The 22,808-nt window shown below is 47.3% G+C and overlaps 1 protein-coding gene across 7 annotated transcripts in view; it reads left to right on the forward strand.

Annotated features, from left to right (window-relative positions):
• Ndel1 (nudE neurodevelopment protein 1 like 1) overlaps positions 1-20,503 on the forward strand; it is a 53,781-nt gene extending 33,278 nt beyond the window's left edge. For 4 of the 7 annotated variants that reach the window (XM_021642485.2, XM_060364991.1, XM_021642484.2 and 1 more), the window contains 4 exons: positions 2,177-2,350; positions 4,934-5,025; positions 10,323-10,474; positions 17,084-20,503. In XM_021642485.2, the coding sequence (XP_021498160.1) occupies positions 2,177-2,350; positions 4,934-5,025; positions 10,323-10,474; positions 17,084-17,177 (512 nt within the window). In that variant the 3' untranslated portion in view covers positions 17,178-20,503. Of the gene's footprint in view, positions 1-2,176; positions 2,351-4,933; positions 5,026-10,322; positions 10,480-13,832; positions 13,868-17,083 lie in introns of those variants that run through there. The other 3 variants (XM_060364992.1, XM_021642488.2, XM_060364993.1) reach the window with 2 other exon arrangements.
• The last annotated feature ends 2,305 nt before the right edge of the window (positions 20,504-22,808 follow it).

Raw genomic sequence — 22,808 nt, forward strand, 5'->3', positions numbered from 1 at the left:
TCCCGCTGTGCTCCGTCCTGTCCTGGCTCATTCGTGGTTTGTTCATTTGTTTTGAGGTGGTGGGGGCCTCAGTGTGGCCAGGCAAGTGCTGCTCCTGAGCTGCATTCCCAGTCCCTTACTTACTTTAATTGTGTTCAACAACAGCAACAACAAAGTGCGCAGAACAATGCATTTAACGTCTGCCATTTTGTTTTTTGAGACAGAGTCTCACTCTAGCCCCCGCTGGCCTGGATCTCACTATGTAGACATACTGGCCTCCAAGTCAGGGAGTTCCCTTCCTCTACCCTCTTGAGGGTGGAATTAAAAATTGAAAGTGTGTGCCACAATACCCGGCTGATTTTTAATTATTATTATCTATGTGACTGGCTGACTTCATTTTCTGTAGTGTCCTCATGGTTTCTTTATGTTGTAGAGACAAACTTTCTTTATTAAAATTTCTTTTAATAAACTTTCTTTATTAAAAGTTTTTTTTGTTAAATTGTCTTTGTGTGTGTGGGGGGTGTGTGTGCGTGGTTGCGCCTCGCCTGTGCCTGCCTGCGTGAGTGCAGAGGGATGAGTGTGGAGTTCAAAGGACAACTTTTGGGAATTTGCTCATTCCTGTCTCTTATAGGAAATGGGTTTTCTTTCCTCTGAGAGTGGACTGTGGGGTTGCTTACACCTCTTGTTCTTGTGAACAAAGATGCTGTTGATATAGGTTGCATATATCAGTTTGTAATCCTGTTTTGACCTTTTTGATCTCAAAGGTGGAATAACTTACATACTTTTTTTTTTTTTTTTCTCTCTCCAGACAGGGTTTCTTTATGTAGCCCTGGCTGTCTTGGAACTTTCTCTGAAGCCCAGGCTGGCCTCAAACTCACAAACATCAGCTTACCTCTGCCTCCCAAGTGCTGGGAGGCACTACCTCTGCCTGGCTTGTTTTTCTTTTTTTGAAATAGGGTCTACATGCCCTGGCTGTCCTGGAACTCACTACGTAGACCATGCTGACCTTGAGCTCTCAGAGGTCCGCCTTTTGTATCCTTTTTTAAACATACTTTTTTTCAGGCTAGTTGTATAACTGGAAACATTAAAATTTCAATATGAAGGGCTGGAGAGATGGCTCAGAGGTTAAGAGCACTGGCTGCTCTTCCAAAAGTCCCAAGTTCAATTCCCAGCAGCAACATGGTGGCTCACAACCATCTATAGTGAGATATGGTGCCCCCTTCTGGTGTGCAGGTGTACATGCAGACAGAATACTGTATAAATAATAAATAAAGTCTTCAAAAATTCAATATGAAAAAAGATTTCATAATGGTAGTTTAAAAAGCTGAGGTGTGGTAATGCACACCTGTAATCCGGGTACTTAGGAAGCAAGGACAGCTGGATCTTTGAGGTCAGCTCATCTGCACGGAGAGTTCCAGACCCACCAGAGCTGCATCGTGAGAGCTTGTCTTAAAAAAAGTGCAAAACTTTTTTTACTTCATTGGTTTTTGTAGTAATCTTGAAATTACCACTTCAAAACGTGACATGCAAGTATGTGTGCAAATGAGTTGGCTAGAAATATTTTGTGTTAGTTTCACGGTGAGTTCCATTTTGTGTCCTGCTCTATTTTTTCAGACTTATTATTTATGTATGTATGTGTGCACCATTTGTGTGCAGGTGCCTGCAGAAGCCAGAAGAGGGTGTCAGATCCCCTGGGGCTAGAGTAATAGGCAGCTGTGACTGATGGACTGGGAACTGACCTTGTCCTGTGGAAAAGTCATCTCTTCAGCCCTCACGGCTCAGTTTCTTTTTGCCTTTGGGCATAATACTGTTCTTTGAGGTCCTAGCATTTTAAAATTCTTTTAAAAATCATGTTTACTTATTTAGTGTGTGTATGCGTATGCACTGCTTGAATGTGGAAGTCAGAGGACCCCTTGTAGGGTTGGTTCTCGGAGTCTACCGTGTCGGTCTCAGGGATGGAGCTCAGGTTGTCAGGCTTGGCAGCCAGTGCGGTAATCCGGGAAGCCCTCTCACTGCCCCATGTGTGTTAAGTTCTAAGAGGTTATTTACGTTGTTCTGAGAGGAAAATGTTCAGATAGGAAGTTTGTTTTGAGAAATAGTAACTTAGGAATGTCTTTACAGTGTTTTGCTTGGGACTTTGTGCGATACATATTTCCCTGTAGTGAGGATTCTTGTGTTTGTTGGCAACGTTTTGCAGATTTAAGGCAAGAGCTGGCAGTTCGGGAACGACAGCAGGAAGTGACCCGGAAGTCTGCTCCCAGCTCGCCGACTCTGGACTGTGAGAAGATGGACTCTGCTGTGCAGGCTTCCCTCTCGTTGCCCGCAACGCCTGTAGGGAAAGGAACAGAGAACAGTTTTCCTTCACCAAAAGGTGTGTCTTTTCCCCTTAAGCCTGTTCTAGATGATCAGTTTTCATGCATTTGCTGATGAGGCAAGAGCTGCCTCATTTAAGCATGAATTGCAGTTTACAAGTCACTTGTCTATTCATTAAGCAAAGGAAGATGGTTATCCTAGGCCATTGGTGTGCAGCAGATGAGATGGTGTCTACACTTAATGCAACTGAAGTCAAGCATTTAGACAGAAGTTTTACTTATTTATATATTTTTCAAGACAGGGTTTCTCTGTAGCCCTGGCTGTCTTAGAACTCACTTTGTAGACCAGGCTGGCCTTGAAGTCAGAGATCCGCTGCCTCTGCCTCCCGAGTGCTGGGATTCAAGGTGTGTGCCACCACACCCAAATTTTATTTTTAAAAGTTAATTTTTGTCTATTGTAAAAATATGTGTGCATACAGATTTATTATGTTTGTTTATTTGGAGGTTTGGGGATTGAACCCAGCGTGCCCTGTGTGCTTGGCAAGAGCACTGAGACTGATCTGTAGTTTTCAGTACTGTGCAGAAAATTTGAAAGCACAGAAAAGATAAAAAGTTAAAGATTACAGAAGGTTTCATTTTTATTTTTTTATGTGTGGGTGTGTGTTTTTTTTGGTTTGTTTGTTTTTGTTTTTTTTGTGTTTTTGTTTGTTTGTTTGTTTTTTGTTTTTTTTGAGACAGGGTTTCTCTGTGTAGCCTTGGCTGTCCTGGACTCGGTCTGTAGACCAGGCTGGCCTCAAACTCACAGAGATCCACCTGCCTCTGCCTCCTGAGTGCTGGGATCACAGGCGTGCGCCACCGCGCCCGGCATGGTTTCTAGTTTCTGTATTTGAGTTATTCCTTACATATTTCTTTGCTACCATAGGTTGGTGTTTGGTTGTGAGACATGGTCTCACATAGCCCAGGCTGGCCTGAGAATGACCTTGACTTAATTTCTGATCTTTTTGCCTCTGCCTCCCAAGTTCTGGGGTTACAGGCATGTGCTATCACATCCAGTCTCTCATACTAAGTTTTTTGATCATACCTGAACAATTATTTTTTGCTTTTTCCACTTTGTAAGTCCTAGAAAAGAGGCTTTACACACAGATATGAAGAGCATCTTAGTTACTGTGTAGATTGGTATGTGTGTTAGATGTTTCACGAATGCCCACAGAAGAGCACGGGGAGCTGAAGAGGTCCTCAGTCAGTGTGTTAAGTCCACGCACGGAGGTGAGCCATTTTGTAGCCAGTCCTAGAGGCTTGCAGTGCGGTCCAGGCTCTTCACTCCTATCTCAGCCTCCTCCACCCCTCACATTTCTCTCACCTCATTTTACGCTGTCTGTCCTCCTGCCCTTCTTGAAGTGCAGACTTTATCCTCTGGCCTCATAAGAGGTTGTTCTCTGGGCTATTAGGACCACATTTCCTGTGTTTGCTCTGCCCAACAGCTAGAAGGGGCTGTTACATTTTATACTATTTGCATGAATAGTGAAATCCAGTGTCTGTGTCAGTCACATTTTATTATTGAGAGTGTTATCATGCTGATTACTGGTTCTCACACCTCCCTCCCTCCCTCCCTTCCTCCTTTCCTCCTCCCTCCTCCCTCCTCCCTCCTTTGTGAGAAATGATTTCACTCTAACCCTGCCTGCCCTGCTATTTGATATCTAGACCAGGCTTGCCTCACCCTCACAGAGATCCACCTGCCAATACTACACCCAGTTTGGCGTAGTATTCCTTTACTTTTTAAAATTGCAAGTAATTTTTTTATACAATATATTATGATCATGGTTTTCCCTTGCTCATCTTCTCCTAGATCCTCCCCACCCTTCCAACTACATACCTTCTTTCTCTCTCTGTTCCGAAAACAAACAATAACCCCACAAACAAGAATAAAAAAAAAAACTAACAAGAAAAAGAAGTAGAACACACACACCATTAAAACACAAAATTAGAAATGGTAAGCAAAATTGGAAATGTATAAGCAAAAGATAGATAAGGTAAAAAAAATGCTCAAAGTAATATGAGACAAAAAAAAAACCCTCTAAAAACATGTTTGAGTTTGTTTTGTGTTGGTCATCTAGTGCTGCTGGGCATGGGGCCTGCCCTCAGATGTGGTGTGTCCACCCTGTGAGATGCCCTTAGAGAAACTTAATTTTTTCTTTGTGAATAGTTGTCAGTTGAAGATTGCTTCTTGGGTAGGAATACAGGCTCATGTCTGCTTCCCCATCTCAGCACTGGGATCCTGTCTGCTTTGGTCCTATATAGGCACTGTGTGTGCTGCCACAGTGTCTGTGAGTTCATATATAGCACAATATTCTTAGTGGAGCATCATGCTGGTATCTTTAGGTGACAAAATGGGCAGCCCTCTGCCCTCACAGTTGTGTTTTTAGGATCTTCAGAAATACCTGTTGATGCTGAAGGCTCTCTGTCTTTGCCAGTGTAATGGTTAAGCTCCTTTATAATGCTTCTCTCTATAATTTGAACCTTGAAACAGTGTGATTTTGCTTCAAATGTATTTTTCTTTGTAACATCATCAATACAATCCAGTTATAAAGGAGCTGCTGATGTCATCACTCTGCCTTTTTTTTTTTTTTTTTTCTTCCCTGTAGCTATACCAAATGGTTTTGGAACCAGTCCACTAACTCCTTCTGCTAGGATATCAGCTCTAAACATCGTGGGGGATCTCTTGCGGAAAGTAGGGGTAAGCATTCAATTACTCATCATCATGTGTTTCCACTGCCGAAGTAGTACTGGACTGTTTCCTTCCCGTGGTGAGAACCATAATGAAACTGAGAAGCATTGAATCCCCTGATGAGCAGAGAAAGATTTGGGAAATGCCCAGCACTGGCTTAAGGTGTTTCTGGAAGGGCCTGGGTATGAGGTTACCTGTGGGTGCTTTTCCTCTTCTCTATTGCTGTCCTGTCTGCAGTGCAGCTTCTCAAATCCTGTTCTTCGCCCCGGCTCTCATCCTTCTGGTTTTTCCTGGGATAGTATCTGGCTTGTGGCATTGCCGGCCACAGTTTGTTCTAGGGCTTACTGCTCTTGGCCACTTCAGCTTTAGCGACCCATTCTTGGCTCTAAGCTTGTTTTCAGTAACTTGACTTTTGAAATATGAAACTAGTTTTTTCTTTATTTTACATGTGTGAGTTGGATGTATGTCTGCACATGTGTGTGCCTAGTGTCTGCCAAGGTCAGAAGAGGGTGTTGGATTCCCTAGGGCTAGAATTAACAGATTTGGGCTGCTCTGTGGCTTCCGGGATTCAAACCTTGGTCCTTCCTCTGCAAGAACAAGAGCTTTCACCTCTGAGGCAGCTCTCGTTTTGTTTTTACAAAATGTTTCTAAAAATTGTGTCTCTGTGTGTTCATGTATTTGCATGCGCGTGCACGCATGGGCCGGGAGCATGTAGAGGGCAGACCAGTGTTCAGGTCTGCTTTCCACTCTACTACATGGATCCCAGGGATCAAAGGCAAACCCACTGAGGCAGTTCACGCCTGAACCCGAGTTGTTTGCTGATGGCTTTGAGTTGTCTGAGACAGCATCTTGTTAGGCTGAAGTCCCTGAGCTCAGGTTATCCTCCTTCTCGGCCACCCACGTAGCTGAGACTGCAGGGTGCGCCCACTGTGCCCAGCCTTTCACTGCTCAGGGCCCAGATCTTATCAAGAGTAGTGCTGGTGGTTGGTCTTTGTTGGCATCTTTTGCTTGTACTTGTTTCCTACTCCTTCAGGACTCTCAACATTCTTGTCACTGTCGATTTCACAGTTGTCAGCTCGGTCACAAAGGAGAGCAGCCACCGGGAATAGCCAAGCAAATGGAAACAGTTATGGGACCTTGTGATTTTATTCTGCTGCTGTGTCACCGGCATGTCTGGCATTAGTCATGTATTTCTATCGGTGACTTCTTTTTAATAATCAGCCCTTACAATGTCTTACCATCTGCCACTCCTTCACTTACTTGTGTTAGTGTTCACGTGTGTGAGTGAAGGCACTCATGTGGAGGTCAGAGGACATCTTTGTGTGTTCATCTTTGCCTTCCCTCTTTGCCCATCTTTGAGACAGGGTCTCCTGCAGCTCACTGCTCTGACCCGGGATCGTGGAGTCTCTTCCTCCCATCTCCGGGACTCTGCTGTGGTGACAGACACTTGTGCTGGTGTTTGGATGTGGGCTCCTGGGGTGAACTCAGGCCATAAGGTTGGCGTGGCCCGTGCTTAGCTTGCTCCATCTCCATCTCTCCTCCGCTCCCTTCACTTAGATTGATGCAAGACTCCATGAAAAAACAGAAGTTGGACCATGCTCTTCTAAAGAAGAAATGGGGCTGGGTGTGATATTATGTACCTGTAATCACAACACGGCAGGAGGCTGAGGCAGGGGGATTGAGAGTTTGAGTCAAGCTTGGTCTACATAGTTAAGACCCTAACTCAAAGATGGAGTTGTGGGGGAAGATGTTCTAAGACATGGGTCCTGTGCTCCACTCTTAAAGTGGACTACTGTCCAGCTGTCACGTTAGCTCCCAATCCTCATGCAACCCTACCATAAAAAATTGGCTTGGACACAGTGACCTCCTCACTCCTGGATAACCATGTGGGTTTATACACACAAACACACACACACACACACACACACACACACACACTTATTTATTTATTTTAGTTTTTGAGGCAGTTTCTCTGTGTAGCCTCGGCTGTCCTGGAACTCCCTCTGTAGACCAGGCTGTCTCTGCCTCCCAAGGGCTGGGATTAAAGGTGTGTGCTACCCCCACCCAGTGGTAACCATGTTTTAATGCTATTTGTTGTAACAGTTCTAGTGTCCATTCCCATAGTTTAAAACAATGTGTTTATTTTTGCTTTAAGAAAAAAAGGAACTTAACCTGCTTCCTCTCAGTCCAATTTTAATAAATATATTTATTTATTTATGGTGTTGTAGATGGAGCCCAGGGCCTCATGCGTCGTAAGCATACATTGTACCCCTGAGCGTTATTCCCAGCCCTAATTAACTTCATGAAATCTTTTTCTGGATTTGTTAGGCTGCATCTCAGTTCACGCTTCTCTTCCTTCTCCCACCTGTTCCTTCTTGAGCTCAGTTGTAAATTGTAACTTGAAAATTAGTCAGGTAGATGTCATTTCTCGTACAACTGTAAAAACGGACAGTATTTTTTGTCTCATCATGAAGCCCAGGCTAGCCATAACTGGAGATCATGTTCCATCATGCTCAGCTACCCTGTGCGTTTATATGTAATGTTTCTGTGTGTGCATGCACACACACGTCCCCGCTAGTGCTGCTGGGCACCGCGATTGGCTTTTTGTCTTCAGAATTTCTCCTTATTACTTAATTATGCGTGTACATATGCGTGAGCAAGTGTGAGGCCAGAGGGATCAGACCCGCCCGAGCTGGGCTTGCAGGTTGTGAGCCACCTGTGAGGGTTCTGGGGCCTAGCTCAGGTCCTCCGGAGGAGCTGTACACTCTCTAACCCCAGGCTGCCTGTCTTGTCTGTTTCTAAACATGAGTTCTAGGGACCGAGCTCAGCTTGTCAGGCCGCACGGCAGGCTCTTTGACCTGCTGAGAGAAGTGCTACCCCACCGCAGCATCTTGTTGGGCCCTGAACTTGCTGAGCGTTGAGCTCGTACTCTGCCACTGAGCTGTACATTCTTAAGCCTTTCCCTCCCTCCCTTCATCTTCCATTTTTCCTTTTGTTGCGACATTGTCCACGGTGTACATGGTTCACACTGACCTAGAACTCATTATAGCCCCGGCTGGCCTTGAATGCTCCTGCTTCTGTCTCTGCCTGCCTAGAGCTTGGGATCACTTAGCACACCTATCTTTTTTTGTTTTAAAGACAGGGTTTTGTTGGCATACTTTTAAACTCAATCATATTTTAGTTTCTTATATGTCTTTCTCCCTTATCCACCCCAGTCCCTTCCAATACCTCAGCACTGGATAGGAGAGAAGGAAGGTTAGTGGGGAGAGGGGCAGAGTTTTCTTTAGCTACTTTCTGCTGTTTAGGGTCGTTGGGTTCCTTCGGGCAAGTCCAATCTTTGTTTCAGGAGATCACCAACTTCTTGTCAAACTGCATCAGCAGCAACCGGGAGCAGCAGGGGAAGGACTAGCAGTCTTCATCTTTCTTCTCTGAGCCCCCTTTCTCTCTTTCTGGGCTCTGGCATTTATTCCCTCTCCAGAGCCCTCAGATTTAAGCTATCTGCAGGTGCCAAAGAGCCCCTCTCAGAGCTCACACAAGGCAAATAGTTTGCTGCTGTGGACAGTCTGGATCAGTCCCACGTCCCACACCTGGGATTAAAACAAAAACATGTTTACATGTCATAAACCCAAACTACAACAGGGTCTCGCTGTGTAGCCCTGCTAGGTAGACCAGCTGACTTCCAACTTAGAGAACTCTGGCTGCTTCTGCCTCCAAAGTAGTGGGATTAATGGTGCACCCTGCCATGCCTGGCTTTTTAAGTTTTACAGAGTGAAAATAAAGGCTGTTCTGTATAGTCCATCTCTCTTCACCATCACCCTTGATGGCACTTTGACAGCATGTGTGCTCTAGACATTCTGGTCTGGTCTCTTCCCTGATGAAGCCCCTAAAACTGCGTGGCGGTATCAGTGTGGTCAGAGCCAACTTGGGTGCTGCTCTGAATTTTACCTGAAGCACTCAGCACCAGTGCGCTTCCCCCGCCTTGGAATGTCCTCTTTCAGGCATCCCCGAAGCTGTTTGTTGACTGTTCCCACCCTGCTGCCCACTTCTGTCTGCCATCTGTCTTCATCTGTCCATGTTCAGTGACGGTCTTACTAATCACAGTCATGGCTGCACCTACCCCTGCCTGTAGAGCGTTTGGAAGTCTTACCTGTACCACCTGTGTGGATCACTGATGCTGGAACATAATTGTTGCCTGCCATGTGGTAGATGCTCAGCAGATATTTACATGCATGGAAAAGTCCCTTTGAGTATAGGAAATGTTTCATGGTGGATGTATTTATTTACAGAGTCACTGATGGGTGGTCCTCAGAGCATCCTAGAAGGTCACTGTTTCTGTCATTCTTTAGCTCATGAAAAGGAAGTATCAGCTTGGTTTTGGTACTGTTTCATATGTTTCTGTTGAAATGATGGGGTATGATGTCCACTGGGATTTTGAATGTGTATATTTCCTGTGGATGTCTAATCTTTTAATCTTGTAAATTGGAATGGAATATTTCTTTCACCATATGTATCTTTTTCCTTTTTGGGGGTCTAGTGGAAAGGTACTTGACTTGGGAGAAATTTTGTTGGGAAAGACAGATTTTTATGATCTCCAGGTGTGGAGTGATCAGGAGTTCCTGTTCTTTTCACATCATCTATTTGCTGGTAGATCATGCACACGGCAGGCGTAAAGGAAAGTGCTAGACTTAGAGGTAAATGGCAAAGGGCCAGTATCCTTTGCAGGTGAATTAATGATAGATAAAAGGTATCAGATGTACAGTGTATACTGCATTATCACAAAGAAAATGGCTTCATTTTATGTGAGATTGGAAATGGATCTGTTCTGATGCAGTGGGAAGAACAGACTGAACAAAACTTTACAAAACAAAACGACTGAATAGACTTAACAAAACTTTACAAAGAATAGACTTTACAAAATGTGGACCGCATTCTCAAGTGATTATTCTTTGTAATACTTGCTACAGGAATGCCCAGAGTCCCAGTCTCAACCAATATTGTATAACTTTACGAATAATGGATGGGGTCAAAGGTCTGGAGTCTTCTCTACCTACGGCACCTTAGTTTTCTTAGTTGTAAGGTGTGGCTTTTATTTGTCCTTCAGTGAGACTGAGAGGAAAAAGTTAAATATTTGAGCTCATTAGAAAGGGGGTCAGTGTAGAGGTCTACCAGAAAGACAATTCATTATGGCTTAACTAATGGCTGTTACCCTGGAGGGTAAGGGTTGAAGCCTGAAAGAGAAATGGTTTAGATGCAGATGTTTTCTATTCAGCCACTGTTTTGACAGCCATTCCTTCTTTTTTTTGTAGGCTTTAGAATCCAAGTTAGCAGCTTGCAGGAACTTTGCAAAAGACCAAGCATCCCGGAAATCCTATGTTCCAGGGAGCGTTAACTGTGGGGTAATGAACAGCAATGGCCCAGAGTGCCCAAGGTCAGGGCGTGCTACTTTCTTCCATAAAGGGTAAGTCTTTGACTTTTTTTTTTTTTCTTTCTTTCAGTTCTAGAGATAAAACCTAGTGCTTCATGTGTGCTGGACACTTATTCTACCACTGAGCTACAGCCCAGTCCTTGGACTGTTTTAAGTTTACAAGTCTTAGGTGAGGTCACCAAAATCTTGAAGGTTACACACACTGATGAGCTTCCCCGGCTCTTTTTATTCAAGTCCCAGAGGATAGAGGTCTGTCACTGTCTTCTGGTTCCCACAGAGTTTGCTGCCCCTGGAACATACAGTGTTCTGGGGGTAGACTCTTAAAAGGCTACTGTGCTGAGCTCAGGAGAATCTTCACGGCTCCAGTGGGCCTGCTCTCCAGGTGCATATAGCTTGGAGACTCTCAGCAAATCTCCTTTAAGAGACGGGGGGAGCCTTGCAACTCTTGGTATGCAGACTATATGCCAAGCCTATTTATTTTATTTGTATTTTAGAAAACTACAAGTGTTTAGACACCGGGTCAAATACAAGTGAGAGTTCAAGGCTAGCCTCGTGTACATAGTCAGTTTCCAGCTAGCTAGAGCTACATAGTGAGACTTAAAAACAAAACAAAACAAAAAACAATGTATGTGTGTGTATTCAAATTAAAATAAAAGCTTTTAAGCTTAAAGCATTGGTATATTAGTAAAAAAAAATTGGTTGGTATAGAAGTATATAAGTAAGAAGTAAGTTCTACATTCATGCTATTTTGGTCATTCCTTAGAGTTAATTTTCAGGCATGTAAAATCAGATTTTTATGTATCCGCTCTCAAGTTCCTTGCAGTGCAAGAGTGCAATTTAAATATTGCTCAGTAACTTGCCTGTTTTGATTTACATTGCCAGTATCCTTCCATGTCAGCATGTTTCATTCTGCCTTATTTTGTTTTCTCTCTAATATGCATAGCAGTCTTCTTGTTATAGACATGACTTAATGTAGGGAAGTAGTTAGGACCTGTAATCTGTCTGATGACCGTGTTACCTCAGGTAGTTGTTGCTGAAGCAGCAGCTGACGTACTTGTTCATGATTGCTTGCCGTTGTTCTTGTGAGTGGAAAAGGCAGCTTTGAAGATAACAGCAAGTGAAGCAGGGACAGTTCTAGAAAAATTGGAAAGGTGCTTGTGTTTCTAATGCCTTCAGTTGTTACAGCTTGTTTATGGAAGACCTAGTTGTTTGTTTTTTTTTTTTTTAAGATTTATTTATTTATTACATATACAGTGTTACTCTTGCATGTGTGCCTACAGGTCAGAAGAGGGCACCAGATCTCATTATAGATGGTTGTAAGCCACCATTTGGTTGCTGGGAGTTGAACTCAGAACCTCTAGAAGAACAACCAGTGCTCTTAACCTCTGAGCCATCTCTCCAGCCCACCTAGTTGTTTTATGCAGTCTACTCTTTTGTTGTTTTGAGGCAGTGTCTTACTATCGAGCCTTTGTTGTCCTAGAACTCTCTCAGTAGACCAGACCAGAACTAAGACTAGACTCGCAGAGATCTGCCTTCCTCTGCTGGGTCTAAAGGCATGAGCCACTATGCCCGGCTACGTAGCGTCTACTCTTGAAAAGAATTTTATTGTTCAACGCTGTAGTGGCGCATTCTGGGCTGCTGCTGTTTCTTACAACACTTCTGTCTTGAAAGGCTACAGTGAGGACCTCCTGGAAGACCACATTGTGAATCAGTGTGTAAGTCAGAACTGTTTTAACCCTTAGGGTTCCTCAGGTGGGAGAAGTACTTTCATCGGGCTTGGGAATGCCCATTTTTGAGGTGTTTTGGAACATGGCGTTTAGAGGAAGTCTTCAAGAGTGTTGGAAACTCCAGTGGGGTAGTTGTTAGTCTCTGGAGTCATGTTTCTGGGTGGGCCGCATCTTAGTGTGAGAGGAGGCACGAACCGCAGATAGATTGGGTAGGCAGGGCTTGGGTGGTCATAGTGAGGGAGAAGTAAATTATCATTCAGGCTCACTGCTCTCCTCTACCCGCCTCTGCCCCCCCATCTCTTTTTGGGTTTTTGAAACGGGGCTGTCTGTGTAGCCCTGGCTCACCTGGATTTGCTTTGTAGACAAGGCCGGCCTGGAACTCACAGAGATCTGTCTGCCTCTGCCTCCCGGAGTGCTGGGATTATAGGCGTGCACCACAGTGCCTGGCTCACTGCTCTTGCATTTGCCTCTCATCCCAGAAGGCCACACAGCCATTGCTCAGAAACGATGAACCTGCCCTTGCATGAGGAGCTGAGAGGATGCCGAGGGAGCTCTGCCCGAGCTCTTGCTCCAGGAGCAGCTGGATGCCGGGTTTCCCTTATTCTCTGAACTGAGTAATGGAGACAGTGCAGAAGAGTGCTTCTTCCTGATGAGCACTTAAGCGCTGCTTGTGTCTCTTCCTGAATTATGAAAGTTCTGTGTTGTTCTGTTTCGGCCAGCAGCGAGATGTGCTTGTACAGATCGGCTGAGAGCGTCTCCTGGTTCACATGTGGATGGTGGACGCACACTGCAGCGCCAGCCTCCTGTGCTGCTTGAGGAGTGCTCTGGAGGGTCTCCTCCGTGGGTGTGCTGTTGCTGCTTCCTTGCTGCTTTGCTTTCATTCTGCCTTTCTTGTAGTCAGCCTGGCTTTTTACCTGTGGCAGTTTTAACCTATTGACTAGATAGACACCAAGATGGTTTGTGCCAGCTGTAAGAGGAAAGGGCAGACAGCCTGGTCCCCAGACACATTATTGACCCTGGCATGCTAAAGAACAGCCAGGCTTTGTGGAACCAGAGAAGTGTGGCTTGGGACTTTGGCATGTGAAAAGCCCTATCTTAAAACCTTGGCTGTGTGCTGGCCTTGCTTGCCCTTTGCTCCTGAGGAGTGTCTATGGCTCCATTACTAGCTTACTAGTGACGAGACTGACAGGTGGGTTTTCTTGGGAGGTTGTGAGTGTTTATTTCATTGGCTCGCAGCCTTCCTAGGCAGCGTAGCTTTGCTCCGTGAAACTGCACACAGCTGATCTGGCTCCGTGGCCTTATGTGAGTCACAAGTATTTTTGCAGATTATCTGACTATCTAAGGACCTCTTAGAACCAGGAGTTTGTTCTCTGGGGCTTCTCCCAGTCCCTGTGATGCTGGCTGGTTGCCCGAGCTTCTCCCACTCTGTAGTCTAGCCTCGAAGATACTCAGTTTGTGTGTTTCTTGAATTTGCTCTAAAACATTTTTTCTTCCATGAGTTTAATCTGGCTTTATTTGTATTGCTTATGCCTGGTGCAAATTGTGGGCAAACCAGTCAAGTTTTTCTGGGTCATATGTTGGTAGGTGTGGGCTGATTTCAGGGCACAATATGAAAATGTGATGTGCTGTTTAATGATTTTTTTTCCTTTTTTTTTTTTTATTAGGCAAGAAAAAGTCATATTTCCCACGTTGTTCATGGGTAACTCAATTTGTTTGCTGTGCTATCTTCTCTGCCTTAACCATGCTGTGTGCTGGAAGACCCATTAATAGACTGGTCTTTACTAACCGCATGGGGCTGACAGCTTTAACCAACTTTTAGCTCACGAGTGAGCTTTCCAGTTTCCGGTTTGACTTGCTTGCACCATTGCTGTTAGTGTGCAGGGAAACAGCCCACCAGGAGGGGGGTGCCTGTGATCTCAGCTAGTTGGGGGCCGAGGTGGAAGGAGGTTTGAGCGCAGGACTTAAGGCCAGCTTGGTAATGAGCGAGACACCACTTGAACAAACTAAAACAAAACCTCAGTGCAGTGGTCCTGGGTGGCTGAGCATCTGCCCAGTGGCATGCCCTGTTATATAACAGGGTGATGTTTGCGGTGAGGGGTGGAGAAGATGCAGGATCGCATCTCTTGGTCTTCATGGGGATGGAGCTCCTCTTGCCCCGCCGTTGCTTGTTTCCTGTCAGCAGCTGATGATAGTGAACTCCTTGCTCTGTGCTTGCTTTTGTTTCCATATTAAACTGAGATGATAAGTAGGAGTGTGTACAATTTACCTTCTTTTTGAACTGTTGGCATAGCCTAGGAGCTGGAGCTGCCTGGAACTGCTCCATGCTTCTGTCTTCACTCGGGCTTGGTCTCGGGCTGCCCACCCCCTCTCCTCCCTGCCCTCACGGGTCCACTCCTCTGGCTGCTGTGACAGACCGAGCCCTGCTTTTGTCTTGGTGGTGGCAGAGGCCCTTCCCACCTGGCTCCAAGGTGAAGTTTCCGTTGCTAAACACTTTCTGGAGTTGACCTCAGCTTTACCTTAGCTAAACTTGGCTGTAAGTTCAGGGATTGCGTGTCTGGAGCCTTCTTCACACTTGATTCTTAGGGCTGTCTCCATCCCTGCCTGTGCCCTTCATTTAATTTGGTGTGGTCCACTGGGCATTTATTTCTCTACACCTGCACCTGGTATTCAAAGGCTTTTCTTCTCTTGGGAACCTTCCCCATTGAATAAGTTTAGTTTCCTGAAAGGGCCTCTCCAGACGACTCTTCTGGAGGTCAGCTCTCTTTTCTTCTGCTTTTAATCATTTGTGGGTCACAAGTGATTCAGAAGAGAAATGCTAGGTGAGGCCCTTTTTCCAACCACCCTCCAAGTTTTCCAGTCCACACAGAGATGTTACTGGCTTTCTACTGGAGCTCATGTGTACTGGGAACGTGGAAGTGTTGCTCATGGAGGGCTCCTGGGTGGCCTGTGATTAGAGGAGGCTGGGAAGGACTGGGATAGCTGGAGGCAGTTCTCAACAACTCACTAACACGAAGTGGGTGAGCCTGGGCTAATGACTGGTTTGGTTTCCTCCGTAACAGTGGGGACAATTGCATTTCATTTAGTCCTGCACCTGTTCTGTGTGAGGGACAATCCTTGTGGCTGCTGCTTTTGCACACCGGGGACCATATGACAAATTTGTGGCAACCTGCAGTGTGCCCCTGTGGGGTGAGTTGGGCTTTCTGTAGTGAAGCTTGCCTGCCCCTGCCAAGGACAGGGTGGAGATGTGTGTGTTGATGCCAGGTCTTCTGTAGCTCTTCCCCTGTGGTCGAGAGCGTCAGAGCTCTGGGTCTGCACAGGCAGGTGGCAGACAGGTGGGGTTGTGAGGTGCGCAGTGACAAACACACTGGCCCTAGGCTCAGGAGAAGCCAGGCACGCAGCTGTTGGGAAAGAGGATCTAAAGGCAGAACTCTTCTGTCTAGTGTAGAGGTAGAACAAGGCGTGGGGCCAGGCCGGGGAGGGGAGGTGGCTGGAGTAGGGGGTAGCCTGCTTGTTGGGTTCTGTGTTTGGCTTGATGCAGATTCCAAGTATTGGCTGTGTTCAATCTCCTAAAACATGCTCGCTCTCTGTTTATTTTCTTTTTGGTTTTTTGAGACAGTATTTCTCTGTGTAGCCTTGTCTGTCTTGTAGACCAGGCTGGCCTGGAACTCAAAAGAGATCCGCTTGCCTCTGCCTCCCTGAGTGCTGGGATTACAGGGGTGTACCACTGCGCCTGGTTATAACATGAACTCTTATTTCCTGGAAGTCCTGGGGTTCTTTGTCAAGTCCCTTTGCATGTGTGCTTCTGTGTGCCACTAGTGACTGCTTATGAACCAGTGGCCTTTGCAGAATGTCTCCTTGTGAGTCTGGTTTCAGCTCCTTGGATCCTTCCACAAGCAAGTGGGTAACGGTGCACAAGAGTCACGGATTGTGGCCCTAAGCATCACCGATAGGATAGATTCTCCCAGCAGGTGTCTTAGGGTAGAGGCTGAGTGGCCTCCTGAGAGAGCTTGTGCTCTCCCTCTCCTTTCTCCTTCCCCCTGCTGCCTGTGGCTGCATGCTGGAGTGTGGGTTGGGGGTGCCCTCTGCCTTGCTGGGTGTGCCTGGATGCTGGCGCTTGTGTGGAGCTGGGTTGCTCTGTGTAAGTGCAGAAAAACAAGTTTTCCATCTGGCTTTAATTGCTAGCCATTTTTCTTTTCCTTTTTTCTTTTCTTTTCTTTTTTTTTTTTTTTTTACCTTGAGATACTGGCATTGCAATAGATTTATAAAATGGACTAGTAGAATACATTTTGTTAAAACTTTCTCCTATGCTATAGATGATTTCATTATATATGTATATATAAACCACACATTGTATATTTACATATGTTTATGTGGCTGTATTTATTCTACACTTAACTACATAACAGTGTCTATAAAAGAGGCTGGAATAGAATAGACTCTAGGCTATATACTGCTTCCATTTTCTTTATTTTTTCTAATTAATTCATTTTTTTAGGTAGCCTCCCTCATTTCCCTTATATTATTAAATAATTCTTAATATTCTCTGCTGTTAAAATACTGTAGAATACATTCTTAATAGTTGTACTTATAGTTAATTGTTTTGTTGTATAATTATTTAATGAACTCTCTATTGCCAGACATTTAGACCTTCTAGTGGTTTAAAGAAAAAGTCAGAACTGCGGTTACAGTGGCCCATCTGACAAGGGTAGATGGTGTCCGTACTCAAGGGCTGTGAACTTCCCGTTCTCTTATCACAGTGCCTTCTGCGCAGTCACTCAGCAGGGGTTTGAGCAGTTGGGGTCCTGCTGTAGGCCGGGAGGAGGACTAGTTACAGAGGGCTTCCTATGTGAAGAGTGATTTTTAAATGAGCCTCTTTTTCTTCTCTTCCTCCCTTGCTCTTCTGGTCACCCTACAGGGCAGTAAACGGCTTTGATCCGGCTCCTCCTCCTCCTGGGCTGGGCTCCTCACGCCCATCGTCAGCACCGGGTATGCTGCCTCTCAGTGTGTGAGTGTCCGGCCTCCAGGGGGGCCCCTGCCCTCTTCCAGCAGCCCACAACACCTACGCCTTGTCCCTCGGTGCCTGGGTCCAGCCCTGTGCCCCTGTCTGCCTTTCCACCGCTGGCAGAGGGCAGGCTGCATGCCGTGGCGGCCGCTGGGCCCCGCCCCGCCCCAGGACTCTGCGCGATATCAATACTGGCTATTTTCTCTTCTCGCCGTAGTGCCGTTGGTTTCACATGATTGCACTTTTTGTGGGTTACAAGTGATACATATGTGTATCGCTCGATTACTGGATGTGGAAGTACCCGTTCATCACACCTGCCTCCAAGCCCCATTTGCTGTGCGATAGGATTTAGTTATTTAACCATTGCAGATCTTCTAGAAGTTTCCCCTCAATCAGGTTGACAAGGCTTGCTCCTGCCGGGCATCTTCAGTGCTCACAATCATGTGTCCCCCAACCTCACCCTGCAGTTCAGGCCTGTTTCTGGCAGAGTCTCTGAGTTAGGGAGCATTGTCTGTACCTTCTGACTTTATGTACGCAGTCTATTCCGTTGCTTGCTTTCCAGAGCATTGAGATGTGTGTCTAAGCTGCAGGAGGCACGGGCAGCAGGGCACCCTGGGCAGTCCAGGGCCCAGCCTCTGTCAAGGTTGCCCTCTCCTCTGTGTGCCTCAGACTCAGAGGACGCAGGCGGCAACCTTCCTGCCAGCTCAGTCACTGAACATCTCAGAGCATTTTTGGTTTCTCCTCTGAGGGTCCGTCTAGATGCATCCGGGAAGGGTTGAGGGGCCTGATTCTGTGGTTGGCCGGTGCCAGCTCGTGGGGGGCAGACTCGCCAGAGGGGTTTGTCCCTTGCACCCTTGATTATTCTCATGCTGCACTTACTGTTTACATTTGTTTTACTGTACATAGGTTTGTAAACATTATTGCCTAAGATATTTGTATATAACTTGGGCGTTGTAGCTTTTATTTATTCAGACTCATATGGCATGTTAATGACTTATGATGGTGTCCTACTCTGGGCAGCTGTATAGGATCATCATGTGGTTTAAAGAAGATACTTCCCTCCAAAAAAATCTTTTAATGTGGAAACAATAAATTTCACAGAAAAAAAAAGGGTCAAGATTGCTTTATTTGGTTCCTGCCATCCCGTGAGAGAAGACATTTGAAAGGCAGTTCAGTGTGTCTTCTCCTACATGGGATGTGATGGAGAACAGGTGTAAAATAAGACAATTGAGGCCTCAGGAGAGGCTTTATTCACACACACTGCTAGCCTTGTACCATCTCCAGGAGCAGCCTGAGGATGGCCCAGCCCCCACGGGATGGTAGAGAAAAGCCAGGCACGGAGCACTGTATGGGCCCAGGAACTGGCCTCCTGGTTGCCCTGCACAAGCGAGAGCGGAAGGTGCTGGGATGAGGGGAATTCCGTGGGCATGGGCTTCTTCTCATCCTTTTCTTCGGTTGATGTTGCAAGTGAGACAAGCTCCAGGTGCCACGTTGAGAGCATAAATGTGACGTGTGCTTGACCCTGCCTGCGGCAGCAGCACAAACAACAGTGTATCTCATAGCTTAAAGCAGGTGTGCGGACTGTGGTGCCAGGGGCAGGTGAGTCTCTGAGTTCAAGGTCGAGGCCTCCCTGTTCCAGGACAGCCAGAGACCCCGTCTCCACCCCCTCCCCCCAGATGAAGCCATAAAACAACAAAACCATGTGAATGAAAGTTCAGGGAGGCAGACTCCTAAGTGAATAGGAAGCAGTGAGTAAGGTAAGGTTCAAACTTTCTGTTAACAGAAGACGCATCTGTTGTTTGTTCTTGGAGAGTTCACCCCAAGCTGACTTCACCGAGAGGCCCCTGCAGCCACCTGACCGGTGCAAGGCAGTCTTAACTGTCTCACTGAACGCTGGCATTCTGTGCCTAACAGCCCCTGGAAGGATGGATTAGGTCAGAGGTTTGAGCAGTGAGCAGACCGCTGTTTATGTGGCAGCCTGACCTAACAGATGAGGAGCAGCCTCCTGTGGTGCAGGCAGGCTTGAGCCAGAGTCCCCTCCGGCTCCCTGGGCTTACCCAGACCGCTCTTCAGCTGCTGTTCTCATCATTGGGGGTGGGGGTGGGGGCTAGGTAGGGATGCTGCTGCTGCTTTAGGTCCAGGTCCAGCAAAGCAAGCAGTGGGTGTTATCCTTCCGGGCTTTTGGTGGGATAGTGTCCGTTTGGTGGGTTTTTATTTTTAACCTGTAGCAGCCCTCTCCACATGACCTTTTGTAGACACTGGTCTGTGAGGCCTTTTCTTTAGCACTCCATGAACTGGGTGGTTCAGGATACTTTGTGCTTGCTGGTCTAAGCCTTTAAAAGTTGCCTGAGTGTCTGCTGTCCTGGAGGGTGCCTGTGGCCAGGCTGTTGTTGAATCCCTCAGGGCTGAGAAACGGTTGAGCTGGGTCTGTGCTTCATTCTCTTGGAAGACCTGATCTTGGTGTGCCGCATCCCCCCCCCCCCCCCCCATGTCTTCCTGACCAAGTAGAAGACAGGGTCCCGTTTCTTCTTGGCTCAGAATAACTGGAAACTGCTGGCTAAGTCAGCTGAGGGGCTGAAACCTAATGTGAGCAAGGCCAGGCCTGGAAAGAGGCCATTGCCTTTTTCCGCCGTGCTCTCTTCCCACAGCGGAGGCCTAGCAACTTGCTGTGTGTGTGGACCTGGGCTGTTTCTGCTTCCTCTGCCTCCTGGGCTCTGAGCTTTATAGATGTGATTCCCTGTGCCTGGCTTAAGGAGGCAGATGTAACAAGGCAGATCTGGTAGCGCCTGTGCTGGGGACCCGATGGGATTTGTTCTGTTTCATGATTCTTTGTCCCATCTGCACCCACAGGAATTCTGCTAGCGTTTCCTGTCAGCTCTTTAGGAAGCCTTCCCTGAGGCAGACGTGACCCAGAGGAATGAAGTTTAAACTTTTCACTGGCCGAGCAGTGTCATGCCCCGCTGCCTTCTCCACTAAGATGCAGTACGTAGATCCTGCCGGGACTGTGGTCATGGGTGGATGCCCGGCAGGAGGGCGGGGCTCATTTGTGCTGGGCTGCCAGTGTGGGCTGAGTAAAGACAACCTTTGAGTGACACACCTGAGTGTGAGGCTTAGTGGCCAAGCCTGCTGCACTGAAGGACGGAGATGGGAGACATTTATCTTGATAAGTTTTAGCTAGGAAAAAAACTGATCCCACTGTGTAGGGAAGACATTTTATTATATTATTCTCCATGTCTTAATCTAGCCTAATAGTGGGATAGCCATATCACTTTTGGGATAATACCTGATGATATCAAGAATATGATAAACTTCAATAAAGTGCAATAAATGTCATTGTCTGGTGGCAGGGGATGGTCAGGAAGTACAGTGCAGCCATGCAGTGCTGAGGCAGTTGGTGGGAGGGAGGCGCACAGCAACAACACAAGTGCACCCTCAGTTAAAAACAGTCTAGTCGTGTGTGTTGGTGGCTTACTCTCTGCGTTTTAAAATTGCCCCCGACGTGCCCAAGAAAAGTCACACAGAAGCTTTAACACCAGTTTTCTTTTACTATGCAACTTGGCCTGCGGCCGTGCTAAGAGGTAGACTGTGTGTCTGCTCTGACCTGCCCAGATGGCCACCCCAGGGAGTATTAAAACAGCTGCCCAGGTGTCCCCTGGAACCTGAGACACCATTAGTTACTAGATGCCCCTTTGTTTTCTGAGCCATTGAGAACAGTGTGACAGAACAGTGGAAACCCTGAGACCTTTATGAAGATCCCGTTACTTCGGGTGTTTTGCCTGCCTGTGTGTGTGTGTGCACCGTGTATATGCCTGCTGCCCGAGGTGGAGGTAAGTTAGAGGGTTGTGAACCACCATGTGTGCTGGGAATCGAACTTGGGTCTTCTGGAAGAGCAGCAGTGTTCTTAACCACTGAACTGTCTTCTCCAGCCCTGACTTAGACTTTTAATATTACCAAAAGGTTTGAATCTCTCGAGACAGATTTGTGTTTTTGAGGCAGGTTCTCAGTTGGTCCATAGCTCTGGCTTCCCTGGTGGGCGTGGATTTCTAACCCTGTCACAGTTCACGTACCATGAGAGAGTTCTAGAAGGTAACCGAGCCTGCCTTGTGAACCATTCTTTTGACCCAGAGCTGCCCTTGTCTGTTTTCCCAAGCAGTGTCAGCATTCCTGTGCTGTGGTGTTGGTGATGGGTCATTCCCAAAAAGCACATTCCATCGTCACTTCCAGAATTTTCTAAGTGGCTGACAGCTGTTCTGCAAATTTTGATGCTGAGTCTTGTTACCACGAGCCAGGCAGTGACAGCCATATCCCCAGTGCCACCTCCTGACAGTGACTGATTCATGAGAGTTGCAGGCATTGTAGATCTCTACCAGCTATGTCATCTCATTCAGTTGGAATGGAGCTCATTGATTGGCCTACTTTGAAAACAAATGAAGACTGGACTGCTGTAATGAGTAAAACTGAGTTTCCAGCCACATAGGGCTTGAACTCACTTCTTGGCATAGCACATAGGCAATGTAAGATCATAGACAGCTGGCATCAAGACCAGCCCCGGGAACATAGCTCCATGTCACATTCCTGACAGTCACTAGACAGGAATGACTGCAGGCCTGGTTCTGAGCGGATTGGAGACAGCCTTTCAGTGGAAGGTGGGGAAGCAGAGGGGCCAAGGCAGCTCAAGGGGTGCTTCCTCATGGTGGCCACAGGCTTTCTGCTGGGCTTCTCCCTTCCTGTGTCCAGTATGCAGCCATTCTCATTTGTGTGTGGGGGAGGTGGGCAAGCCTGGGGCAGGAAGGCTTGCTCTGTCCCTCAGTAGCGTTGGCTTTGGGGTAACAAGTGGTGGGGGCCATTCACACTGGCAATAGGGCTGTTGGCTAGAGCGCCTTCGTCAGGTTCCAGCCCTGGAGGAAACTGACGAGAAGCCGAGAGCCTTCCTGGTGCGGGCGGGCGGGCGGGCGGGCGGGCGGGCGGGCAGGCAGGCTAGGGATGCGTTCAGTGCTGCACTCGCAGTGTGCACAACCATGCTAGTCCAGCAGAGTGTTTGCAAACCAGAGAGCAGTGGCTCCTCCTGCTTGGCACTTGTGTGGAGTCGGAACTAGACTAGCTCCACAGCCTGTCCTTCCTGAAGGCCAAGTTAAGAAGCCGACAAACAGGCCAGACAGGAGGGAGGAACCGTTCCTGAGACCAAGGCCCTGTACATCCAAGGAGCGTCAGGACTGACACAGCTGCAAAAGAGAACTGTGCGTGGGACGCTGCAGCGCCGCCCACATTTCTCTCCTGTGGTGGGACGGGTTTCCTGCGTTCTTGATGCACCGCACCGGGTGCGAGCCTGGGCTCACCCTGTGCACTGCTCTCCTGCTTCCCCGGGTCCACACCAGCAGGGCTGCCTGTGGGGAGGCTGAGGTCCAGTTCCCTCCATGCACCCTGTCCAGACATGCAGTTCCCCAGCATTGGGGAGCCTTGCAAACGCCCTCACCCGAACACTCCTCCACGGCTCCCTGCCTCAGGCGGCCAAGCCCTGAAGCAGCGAGCTGTCTGCTCGTTTCTGGGAGCCCCCGCATCAGGTGGGTCCGCATCAGGGTTCAGGTGTGTGTGTGTCGCAGGAGAGCCCAAGAACAGAAGGTGAGGAAACAGTCCATGG

The sequence above is a fragment of the Meriones unguiculatus genome, chromosome 11 (assembly GCF_030254825.1).
Source record: "Meriones unguiculatus strain TT.TT164.6M chromosome 11, Bangor_MerUng_6.1, whole genome shotgun sequence".
Lineage (NCBI taxonomy): Eukaryota > Metazoa > Chordata > Mammalia > Rodentia > Muridae > Meriones > Meriones unguiculatus.